This window comes from Silurus meridionalis, chromosome 11 (genome assembly GCF_014805685.1).
Source record: "Silurus meridionalis isolate SWU-2019-XX chromosome 11, ASM1480568v1, whole genome shotgun sequence".
In the NCBI taxonomy this organism is placed as follows: domain Eukaryota; kingdom Metazoa; phylum Chordata; class Actinopteri; order Siluriformes; family Siluridae; genus Silurus; species Silurus meridionalis.
In genome coordinates, this window is record NC_060894.1 from 5,607,297 (window position 1) to 5,619,861 (window position 12,565).

The 12,565-nt window shown below is 35.9% G+C and overlaps 1 protein-coding gene across 1 annotated transcript in view; it reads right to left on the bottom strand.

Annotated features, from left to right (window-relative positions):
- The window catches only part of LOC124393520, a 243,501-nt gene that overhangs the window by 224,202 nt on the left and 6,734 nt on the right, over positions 1 to 12,565 (bottom strand). The window contains 2 exon segments of the mRNA XM_046861414.1: positions 1,742 to 4,188; positions 9,521 to 9,820. Of these exon segments, the coding sequence (XP_046717370.1) occupies positions 1,742 to 4,188; positions 9,521 to 9,820 (2,747 nt within the window).

Here is a 12,565-nt window from a genome sequence, read left to right on the forward strand (position 1 = left end):
CCAAAATCTATTTTGTACTTAGTGCTAAAACATTTCTTATGCTCTGTTGTTGCTGGACAGCTCCATCAAACAATAGTTCAGGATTTTTCTTGTGACAATACCTCACAGCCAGGATCGGAATTCTAAAATTTAGAAAGAAGTGGATATGGAAAGTGACATGACTGCTTTCCTCATAAGTTATGTCTTTATATTTTGGAACTTCAGCAAGATTATCAGCAATAATAAATATACAGAACAGGCATCAGAAAGAGATGGCTGTCCTCTGACTTTTACTGTGATATCAATGCATTTTGTCATGCTGTCAATTCAGTAATGTCTTTTTGAAGCCAGATCTCTCTGCTATGTAGACAACTATATGAAAAGTACATGATTAGTAGATTCGACAATGTAATGTGATGGCCACGCATTCTGTACATAGTCACCATCATACTGGAGAGCAGAGAGCCAGATCAAGCTGCTTTTGAGATAATCTCTTTCATTGAAGTCTTTTCCTCTGGAGATGGCTATAATATCTGTAGAGAGTTATCATTTTTATATAATTTCTGCTATTAAGACATTCTTAGCCACAATCCTGCAATGTGAAGGAGAACCATTGTCTCTGGCTAAACCTGGATTTGAACTTTCTGAAATCTTCAGAGTCAAAGGACCTCAAAACTTTGATCATGCCCATATAGTCCCTGATCTCTGCAGCTTACAGCCATCAGTCCCAGTAAGTGTTGTTTTGATATATATCTTTGTTTTTCAGTCTAACTCTTAATCCAAAAGCCTTTTTTCTGTATTAAGCACATTCTCCATTAGTTCCCAAAAATAAAGAAAAAAAATACCATTATTTTCAAGCCAATATTGGTTCTGTGAGTTTCTCCAACATCTACTGTACATTCTGATTCTCATCCAAAATATACACATTCTTCTATCTTAAGGTGAATGGTGTCCATGAAAATCTGTGACACATAATTAGTGATAGTTTCAAATTACATGGTGACTGCATGCAAAGACTTTTCCAATAAAAAGTTGCATTTTATTGTGTATGATGGCAACCAACCACAAAGCTCCTCTCAGTCAGCAATTTCTGCTACAGTCATTTTTTGAGTGATGTATTAAAAGCCACATACAGCTTTTCACTACAATCAATGTTCAGTGTTACATCCCTGTCCAAACACTGTTAGTTTCCAAACAAACATCTGATGCTGTATAGTCTAATAACAAACATTTGCTCAATGCCTTCAGTATGTAATATATTAAATAAGCTTGTCAATCACACAATATTAAACAGCAGGCAAAGGAATAAGACAAAATAATTTGCAAGCTGACCCCATGAACTAAGGATGGCAAAAAACTGTAGGTTGATCCTGATGTAATCTTAATAATAAAAAGTGCACTAAAAGGCATTCTGAAGTAAAAGTGCTGAAACTGCATTTGTACAAATTTTAAAAGAGAGGTTGTCCTTTTCCAAGAACTTGAGGCTCAAGAGTCACCTGTCTGGTCAATAGCAACAGTGTGCATTATTTTTTGGATAGGGTGCATTGTTACTTTTAAAAGACACCTGTACTGCATTCTGAGAGTATTGATCTAGCATTAAACAATAATAAAGGTAGACCTCATACAGTTCTTACTGTATGAACAAAATTAATTCCTGTTTACAGTTGTGTGCATGAGATAAAAGAGAAAAGTAATAATCAAAGAAATAATAATAATTATTATTGTTATTGTTTTATAAAATATGGAAAAAATCTTATCTTACCTCATTTTCCACTTCTGAATTGTTAAGTGTAATCAAATTCGGAGATAAAGTCTCTTGTTGAACCTTCTTCAGAGTTCCATCAGCAGTAAGTGTGGTGTCATTGTAAGAAGTGATGAACTTGAAGTCACTGGTGCGTGACCCTGTGGTTAGATATGTGTCATAATTGTAAGAACTATGGAGAGTTCCCATACAATCCACTTCTGCATAATTGGGAGGAAGATAAGTGCTGGGAATGGCCACTGCTCCATCAAACAACAGTCTGGGTTTTCTTCTGTGACAAAATCTCAAAGCCAGGATCAGAATAATGAAAGTCAAAAAGAAAGTGGAAACAGAAACCAGTGCAATTATCAAAAAGAAAGTCAGTTTGGAATTGTTCTCCTCATAAGTCATGTCTTTAAGTTCTGGAACTTCAGCAAGATTATCAGAAATAAGTAAATATACAGAACACGTAGCAGAAAGAGGAGGTTGCCCATTATCTTTCACTGAGATAACAAGGTTCTGTTTCATGCTGTCAGATTCAGAAATGTCCCTCTGAGCCCTGATCTCTCCGCTATGGAGACCAATAGTGAAAAGTCCTGGATCAGTAGATTTGACGATCTGATACGACAACCATGCGTTCTGACCAGAATCAGCATCCACAGCGATCACTTTGGAAAGCAAAGAGCCAGAAAGAACAGCTTTAGGAACCATCTCTGTCATAAATGGTTTTCCCTCTGGATCAGGATATAAAATCTGTGGAGCATTATCATTCTCATCTGATATGAACACACTCACAGTCACATTGCTGCTGAGTGGAGGAGAACCATTGTCTCTGGCTACAACCTGGACTTTAAAGTCTCTAAACTTCTCATAATCAAATGATTTCACAGCATGAATCACTCCAGTATCTGAGTTAATGGATACAAATGAGGTAAATGGAACACCATTCATCTCACTGGGCACCAGAGAATACAGTACTGTACCATTCTGCCTCCAGTCTGGGTCTCTTGCAATAATAGCACTAATAGATGTTCCTGCTTTATTATTTTCCATTACATATGCAGTGTAGGACAGCTGCTCAAATACAGGTGGATTGTCATTGATGTCAGATACAGATAGATGGAAGGTTATGGATGTTGATAAAGGTGGAGAGCCTCCATCAGTAGCAGTGACTGTTATATTATAATCTGATGTCCTCTCTCTGTCTAATAAGCGTGCGGTCGCCAAAGAAAAATAGTTTTTGATAGATGGGTTTAATTGGAAAGGAGCATTTTCTTGAATGAAACATCTGACTTTTCGATTATCTCCTGAATCGTTATCCTGAACATTAATTATTGCCACTTCAGTTCCTATCTCAGAATTCTCAGAAATTGGATCATTTAATGATTTAATTATAATTCTGGGTGCATTATCATTTACATCAGTAATGTCTATAATAATTTTGGCAGTGGATGCTAAGCCAGGACCATCTTTAGCCTGAACTCTCATTTCATACGTAGTTTCTTCTTCATAATCAATATTTCCTTTTACTGTAATATGACCAGTTGTCTTGTCGATGGAAAATATTTTTGCTGCTTTATCAGATATTCGACTAAATTCATAACTGACCTCTCCGTTCACGCCCTCATCAGCGTCTGAAGCGCTCACTGTAACTACTTCTGCACCCAACGGTGTGTTTTCAGCCAGAGTCACCTTATACACAGACTGACTAAAAACCGGGCTATTGTCATTAGCATCAAGAACATTGATGTGGATAAGAGCAGTACCAGACCTCTGTGGAGTCCCTCCATCAATCGCAGTAAATATTAAATCTATTTCATTCGTCTGTTCACGATCCAGCTGCTTATCCAAAATCAGTTCAGCATATTTTCCTCCGTCCGCGTTTTCTTTAATTGACAAAACAAAATGAGCATTTCTTTCAAGTGAATATCCCTGAATCGCGTTTTGGCCTATGTCAGAGTCGTGAGCTTCATCCAAAGGAAAACGTTCGCCTTTAACTGCTGATTCCTGGATATCAAACATTATCCGACCATTAGGGAATCTCGGCGCGTTGTCGTTTATGTCCTCAATCTGCAGTGAAATGCGGTGCACTTCAAGAGGATTTTCCAACACAAGCTCATAATTAAGAATGCAAGAAATTTTCGACCCACAGAGCTCCTCTCGGTCTATTGTTTCCGCCACAACCAAATTTCCATTACTCACATTAATTTCGCAGTATCGCTTATTGCTGCCTTCTGTCTCTATTCGAGCTTTACGAGCAGACAATCGTTTCAGGTCAAGTCCGAGATCCTTTGCTATATTTCCGATCACATATTGCTGCTTCGTTTCTTCCGGGAATGTGTAGCTCAAATCTGCTTGGACAGCTCGAATGATGATGAATACCCATGCCAAATGACATAATGTCGTAAATGAAGATATCATCTTTTCCGTTCTCATTTTAAAATGGTGCTGTATTCTGGAGTACAGTCCTCAGTGAACACAAGCTTCTGTAACAATGATTTTCGGTCTCAGGGAAAGCTTGAAGATTACTCGTACTGCGTGGTGAGAATTATTGTTCGTCTCTCTGTAAACAGCGACTCTTTAAGTATATTTAGAGTACTGCAACGTACTCTTCTCTACACCCTCATACCAATCTTTGACCTATTTGCCACAGCATTTATGAACGAGTTTTAGCGATACTGTTCATAGTATACACGGCGCCATTTTACAGGATTTGTTCTTTTAAAAAAACTAGTTTGCTAATGTTAAGGTGTAATATTTAAACATTATAACAATCTCCCAATAACGCAAAAGTATGCAAACAGTTTTCCAAATGCTGTAATATCACCGATTGATTCACAGTAAATTCACGATATGAAACGGTATTTGGGGATGTATAGACGCTATAGAAATTGTAACAGTTTATTTTTTTTACTAAAATTATTGTGACAAAAAGGGGGGAAATAATTTTTAAATATCAGGTTACCTTCTGCATAATCCACAAGCTTATAATATGGTACAATAAAATTAATTATTTTAGTTTACAGGACATTGCACTAATCTGGTCAAATCTACTCTAGACGCTGTCTTTTAGTCGTTGGTGCTGAAACAGTCTTTGTCATATTAAATACACGGTAAGTGGTGCACTTGCTAACATACGCATAGATTTTATTCTTGTATAGAGAATTAAAGCAGATTAATTCTGCATTAAAGCAGATAAACAAATATTTAGACGTAGTTAAGCTTAATAAGTTTCATGACGCATAAAAAACAAGTAGGCAAAAAAAGGAATAAATGTGTCATATTACAATGGTCACAACTATTGGTCCATTTGCAAGGTCTTGCCTAAATTTAACTTAGTCCCAGTCCAGGTTACCCATTTAGAATAATTTACAGTGGTGATGAAAAAAATGCGTTCTTGAAACAAACAAACAAACAAAAAGAAATCAAGCTACACTGCTTCTGCAACAGGCCTCAAGTCATGTATTTAAGCATAATTACTTCTGGATTCAATGTCGTTTGTGAATTTTATATTATTGTTCTTTCTCTAGCTTTGTTTATGCTGATCATTACCCTTTACCAGTCTACTTGAAGTTTCGGATATTTTCATAATCAAATGACCTGGCAGTATGGATCACTCCAGTATTTGAGTTAATGGAAAAAAAAATGAGGACACAGGAAAACCGTTTATCTCACTGGGCACCAAGGAATACAGTATTGTCCTGCCTCCAGTATGGGTCTCTTGCAGTAGCAGCAGTAATATAATGTCCACGTTTGTTATTCTCGTTTACATATTAGCTTTATAATTGTTGCATAAATGCAGGAAAATTGTCATTGATATATGACACCTTGATATTGAGTATCGTATTTGAGAACAGAATAGGTGTACCTCCATCTGACGCCGTTATTGTAACATTATACTCAGTTACTTGCTCGCGATCGAGTGGTGCCGTAGTAATTAAGGTAAAATAGTTTTTGATAGATGGTTGTAATTCTAATGGTAACTGATTGGGAATGGAGCAACTGAGTTTACTGTTTTCACCAGAATCCTGGTCTTTTACAATTAATATGGCAACTTCTGAACCAACAGCATTGTTCTCTGGAATTGGGTTCATAAGAGATTTAATTGTAACCACTGGCGCATTCTCGTTAACATGCAGTAGTTGGGAAGGCAGGCGTGTAGTCGTTGACGTCCTGTTCCTTTACAATAACATTATGACGCTCAAGCGGATTTTCCAAAATAAACTCAAAATGCAAAGCACAAGGTAAGATTATTCCACACAATGACTCTCAGTCGATTCTCTCTAAAATAACGATATGTCCAGACTCTACTCCAGATCTACTTCACAATACCACACTTCACCTTGGTAATCCAGTCTTTCTTTTCGTGATCTCAACCCTTTAATATCCAGGTGAAGATCTTTGCTTAAGCTTCCGATTACGTATTTTGTTTTTGATTTCTCTGAGACAGAATACCGAACGTCTGCCACAATGACGGAGCTAAAAAAAATTAATAAAGCTGGGCTGTAAAGGTCCAAAATAATATACATGTTATCCTTGACATTTTTGCGTCTTTCAGATATATTATTTTGCGATAAGTTTAATTATTATTATTTATATTATTTACAGTTTATTCTACAAACAGCAGACGTAGATACACGCATTTCCACTTTGGTTTAGTGGCACAGAAGCCTTGCGTTGTCTTCTGAAAATATAATGAATGTGTTTCTTTGACAGAGAACTTAAAATTGGAGAATGGCGACACTGTGAGGCAAACCAGGAATGTGCAGTGCTTCTGTGGCGATTAAGCGGGAAGACATGACTGTGTATAAGAGCTGTATGACCGGATTTAGTTTTCAGCAGCACAGACAGCGACGAGAAGATCCGAGGACGACGGAGTGATATTGTACCAGCCCATTAGTCTAATTGTATCTTATTCATTATGGTTATTTTTTGTAAATATCAAAATCTCCCGAACTGGTAAACGTTGTATTGTTTATAACATTTATATTATACCATAACATTTTTTCAGACTAAATCTGTATACTTTGCACACACATATAATACACCCTCATTCAAAAAACAACACGGACCCAATCTACATCTGCAAGACTTTGCACATACACATATTTCGTGCTTACATTGCATACTATGCATTTCATACATTTCATACATTTATATACATTTATAATTTTTTTTGCATTTGCCAAAATTCTTTTTAAATGTGTAATTTAATATTTTGCCTGCACTGCTGTTGATTAACAATCTTGGAAATAATGCTTTAATAAGTTTAATAGTTGCATGCTTTCGCTTAGTAGTATATTTTACAATAATAATTCTTTCATGCATTAAACTCTAACTGAACTGTCTAACTAGGACACAGTTTAAAATGTATAAAAATGTATATTGCACAACAAATAATAGCTTGCAGTGTATAAAACTTGTAGCTGTATTTTTATAAGCTGCTGTATGTGCTGTATGTGCTGTATACCATCTACCTGCTTCTTCTGACTTCAGAAACCTTAATTATTTTTAAAAAGAAATCTGTGGATTAATTTATTTCTGTTTGTTTTAATATTGATTGATGTTAACCAAAAGATTCAGGGGAAAAAAAGAAAAAAATGCATATTACAATTGTTGGTACTTATGAAAAAAATTTATTTGTGGTTTATAAACAAAACACGTTAACAGATTTCATAAAGTGATATAAAAAAAAATGGGAAAAGGAAATGAAAAAAAAACACAAATCCACCACTACACTGATGAGCAGCTGTACAAAAAAAGGTGTTCAATATATTTGCATTGTCAAAGTCAAGAATACAGTGCCATCTCAGCACTTATTGACTTAATAAACATTCACTACACACAAGCAGAGTACATACACAATTTTTTTTGTTTGTTAGATGTTTTTATCATTTTGATATTTTTATTGTGATTTTTTAAGTTTAATTGGAAAACAAAGTTGATAATGAATGGGATATTTGAAGCGGTTCAACATTAATTTCTTTGTTCATCAGTTCAAATATATGTATGGTTCTGGAAAAAAAAAATATTATTCCATAACACTACAACAATACATATATCTAGGATGTTCATGTTCACATTGATGTCATCAGGACTACATTGTCTCCCATGTGGTTTTGCATCAATGACCTATAGTATGTGCTTATACAAAAGAATATAAGCAATTAGATATATGTCTATGTGTTTTGTTTGACAGTGTTTCTCTAATTACAGGAGAAATGGTTAAAAGTAAATCTGAAAAGCATCACATTATATATATATATATATATATATATATATATATATATATATATATATATATATATATATATATATAGGTTGGTTTTGTCTGTGTATCGCATGCAAGCAGCACTTAACCACACCTGAAAAAGGCTGTACTGTGTGTTTGTGGGTGTAGTCGATTATAGCAGCACTGACATCCATCCTTTGTTTAATAGCCCTACTGCCGAGACAAAGAAAAGTATTATTTTGAAAGAAAAAAAAGAGGGATCATGAATCCTTACAAAATGGAAATAAAATAAAATCAAAGGCATGAAAGCTTCTGCTGAGTTCTTTAGTGATATCATGCAGCTCAGCATGCTTTATTACCATATTTAGCTATTTGTACATCTATGTATACCAAACTACACTCTTTGGAATAGATGTAGATCAAACTGTTAAAAAAAAAAAAATCAAGACTCTCTTCATTTCTGCTTGAGCACTTTGCTAAGATGGAAGTGGCTTGTGTGCTTGTCATAAGTTCCAGTAACAGTGCAGAGGCTTGATCTGACTGTACAGGTTACAAGTCAAAACCTGTGTCTTATCACTGTTATTCAGTCTCACATTAGAGCTGTCCTGATGTGCACGGCTGTAAATATAAAGAAGGACTGAGGAAGAGACAGCACGAGCAAAACCTATAAGCACTGAAAGCCAAAGCTCTGGTGCACTTGAAGGGGTGAATGTTTACCAGGCCTTGTCTGAAAGGAAGCAACAAGCAACATTCCTGCTTAAATTACATAGGCTTTAATGTGGTCTATTCATATTGATCATATTAGATGGTGGATTCTATATTACTGACATAACCAAGAATTTATAATATGGAACAAGTTTATACATTTAAAATTTACTTTCAAATGAATAAAAAAATTAATTTAGGTTTTAGATTTGTAGGTTGTTTATTTATTAATTTTTTTTTTTTTTGCAACTCTGAGTAAAGCACACGTGAGGTTTCAGCAGTAGTGTGCCACTCATAGGCAGCAGGGGGCTCTGTGAGCACAAACCCTAATTTTAAACGACTATTATACTACCCCTGAAGTGGTTTTCCATCGCATCACACACAGTGCTTACCAGATTATATTTCAATTTAACAACTTTTGGTTGTTTACAATAAGAATTCCTGACATAGTAATGGAATCATGTGAATGTCCAAAATAACCGCTTGTATATATTATACCTACAGATTAAAATGCCCTTTATGTATCATACTTTGAAATATATGCCATAACTGGGTCTTGGAAACATGTGTAGTGAGACTAAGTAGCACAGTAGAGAGTAATAAAATAGCCAATTATTGCCTCTTGGGAGCCGCCATGATTTGAGGTTTAGGGTCATTTGATGTCAAGCACAAAGAGAAAAGAGACTCAGCACTGGGTGGGGCTGTCAAATCAATCTCCCAATCAGCAATTGAGAGCGCCAATTAAAGGGCTCTTTTCTTCTCTATGATGTATATCTTTTTCTGTTTTTCTTGGTTTTTTATTTCTGTAAGTTCAGTAGGCAGGTTGTTTTTTTTAAACTGCCAAATTCTTCTTTACTCCTCGCCATCATCTTTGCCCTTCTCCTTTTTGTCCTTTTTCTCCTTCTTCTTCTTTTTCTTCTTCTTGGGATCCTCTTTCTTGCCAAAGCTAATAAAGTCCCCCTTCTCATCCATGGCGCCAGGGTCTTGCCGGATGGAGATGATTGCAGGTGAGCCAGGAATGATGAAGGCTTCAGGAGGGGTCTCACCTGGCTTCAGGACCTGTGGAGGACCATAGCCTGGCCCGGCACCATAACGGAAGCTCCAGCTATTACTGTTGATCCCAGCTCCAACAGGAGGAGACAGTTGTCCTTCAGCTTCTCCATCTGTATGAGAGTGATAATATTATTTTTCATAGGTAATTTATAATTGCCAATAATATGATGAATATAGTTACTTTTCAATTTTCTCTGTCCAAAATCAAGCACTTGTCATTATTAGTAAATACATTTCTATAAATATAATTCTCTAAACTTTTCATTTTTAATTATCTTTGAGTTAAACCTTAATTAACCAAAGCCTGAAAAAAGAAGATTCAACACCAGAGATGTAAAACTTATAAGTTTCTCTAGTGTTGATCACAGTTGGGTTTGGTGAAAACACTGAGCAACATTCAACACTAACATAAAATCTATTCAGATGTATTTTTAAATTTAGTTTATTATGTGGTCAAAGAGGTTTTTGCTCAATAATTTTTATCAATGCAAAATAAGCTTGCATGTATATTTTCTACATGTGTGTGTGTGTGTGTGTGTGTGTGTGTGTGTGTGTGTGTGTGTGTGTGTGTGTGTATTACTTATGACTAGACTGTGAGATCTGTTTTTGAGTCTGTGTGTAGTCTTGCAGTGGGCTCAGATGATTACATTTAAGCAGACCTAGAATGTGCTCTCTACTTCTTAAAGTACATCTTCACACACACATTCATGCCCACTCTGCATATACCCTTCGGCTTGGTAGATTTAATTTGCCTAAAAAGCATTCTCTGGGCAGAACAGCGATAGCATATTCTGTGTGTGTGTGTGTGTGTGTGTGTGTGTGTGTGTGTGTGTGTGTGTGTGTGTGTGTACTTGTTTATACTAACTCCTTGCCAGCCTTTCCCTTTGTATTTCATCTCTTGTTCTGTCGTTCTCTGACTACTCAGTGCATTCCTGCCAGTTTAGTGTCAATGCACTCCAGGTGTGAGACAGTGCCAGCAGCATCCACACTGATAAATATAACAGCTCTGACACATTTTTTTTTCTACATCTCTTCTTCCTTTAAATAAATCTCAGTAAGCAGGTTACCATGGTACCCAGATATATTTGGGTAAAATGTTTGTACACAAATGCCACTTTTATCCCATTTTTGGCATGTCTATAATTTCTTTTTAATGTATTTTAAGCATAATTACTACATTGAACATTTTTTATTCTTAAATAAGCATATGCTCAGCCCACTGGCATCTTTAGTCCTCCACCACACCAGGCTTGCCTCTCTGATCCATCTTTTTCCTCTTTCTCTCTGAGCATGAATGGTTGTTATGGAAACTGCCTCCCTTGCTGCTCCTAGCCCACTCTCTGCCATTGCAGCAGTCTCTCTCTCCCAGTTCAGCACTGTTGCCTGGCAACAACTCACACATTGTTGCCTAGCAACAGGACCACTGCAGGGGACTGCCACTCCTCAAATGCTCCTCTCCTACCTTTTGCGTTCTCTTAGCACCCCCCTCCATCTTATCCTCAATATCCTCAAACTCCACATGAAGAGTACACTCTCATTCACTTTCTTCTTGCTTACTCTTCAGTTGTTTAATCTTTTTTTTATTTCAATTCTGCTTTGTGAATCACAAACCCAGCTCCTGTTTTTACTCAGTGATTGCTGCTGAACAGAAGTATTGAACTGAATATGTTACCATCTGCTGGATGATAAAGCAGTGCTAACACAACAAAAGTGTAGATCTTAGTCAATAAAGGTTTTGCAAATATTTTAAAAGCAGTGTGTATACATTTCAGATTTTATCAACCATTTAAAATGATAAAAAAAAATAGCTACCACCCTGTCTGTCTTTAAACACACTCACACAGGTCAAATTGAGTATGCCAGATCATATACAGTATATGTCAATATTTCAGTTATCCTTTCTCTTGCTGCTCTCCAATCTCATTAATAATCTAGCAGATCAATAAATTTGTGTCTGCCTGGATCTGTGATGAATACCAAATATGAACTAAACAAACTCACTAACCAAAGCCTACCCCTGTGTTGTGTCATTCAATATCCAGACCAGAAGCTTTGTAAATATACAAGGTCAAGTAGATTGGACGTAAGTGTTGTGATTGACACAGAGATGTAAGTGTGTTAACAAAATCGCTCTTTCCATTTTATTAAGTATCCTAAGTTAACTCAAGCTGCTTTCTACCAAATATATCCTGTCTTGAAACACAGCATCAGCTAATAATTAAGCACAAACACAGACTAATTACAAGTCTTGGTAGTAGATATTTAGGAAGCATCACTCCACTAGATTACAGAGCAAACTGTGCAAGCAAATGAAGGACCACGTTTCTCATTTCACACTAGCTTGCCACTCAGTTTTGTCGCTTGTAAATATTCACGGTTTTCATTTAATCACCATAATATTACCCAAAATTCAGTGTATTTTCTATTTTGTTATGGCGCAGCCTGATACTAGAATCATTATTTTTTTCCCCCTAATTAATCTACACTCAGTACCCTGTGATGTCAATGTGAAAACAGAATTCTTAAAATGTCTGTACAATTACAAAAAATAAATACATAAATATTTAGACCTTTTGCAACAACATTTAAAAATTAGCTCAGGCGCCTCCCATTTCTTTTGATCATTGCAGAGATGTATTTACCCTGTCTACCTGGGGAAAGGTTTATTCAATGGACATGATTTGGAAAGGAAATTTACAAACATTTGTAAAATGTATGTCAGACCATAATTGTCATTAGATTTGTTTAGAAAGTAATTTGGAATTGTCCATTTATTGTGTCATGCTGTCAAACATTGTATCTCCATGGCACAAATATAGAAAACAAATAGTCTCTTGCTGCTTTGTTACCCTATT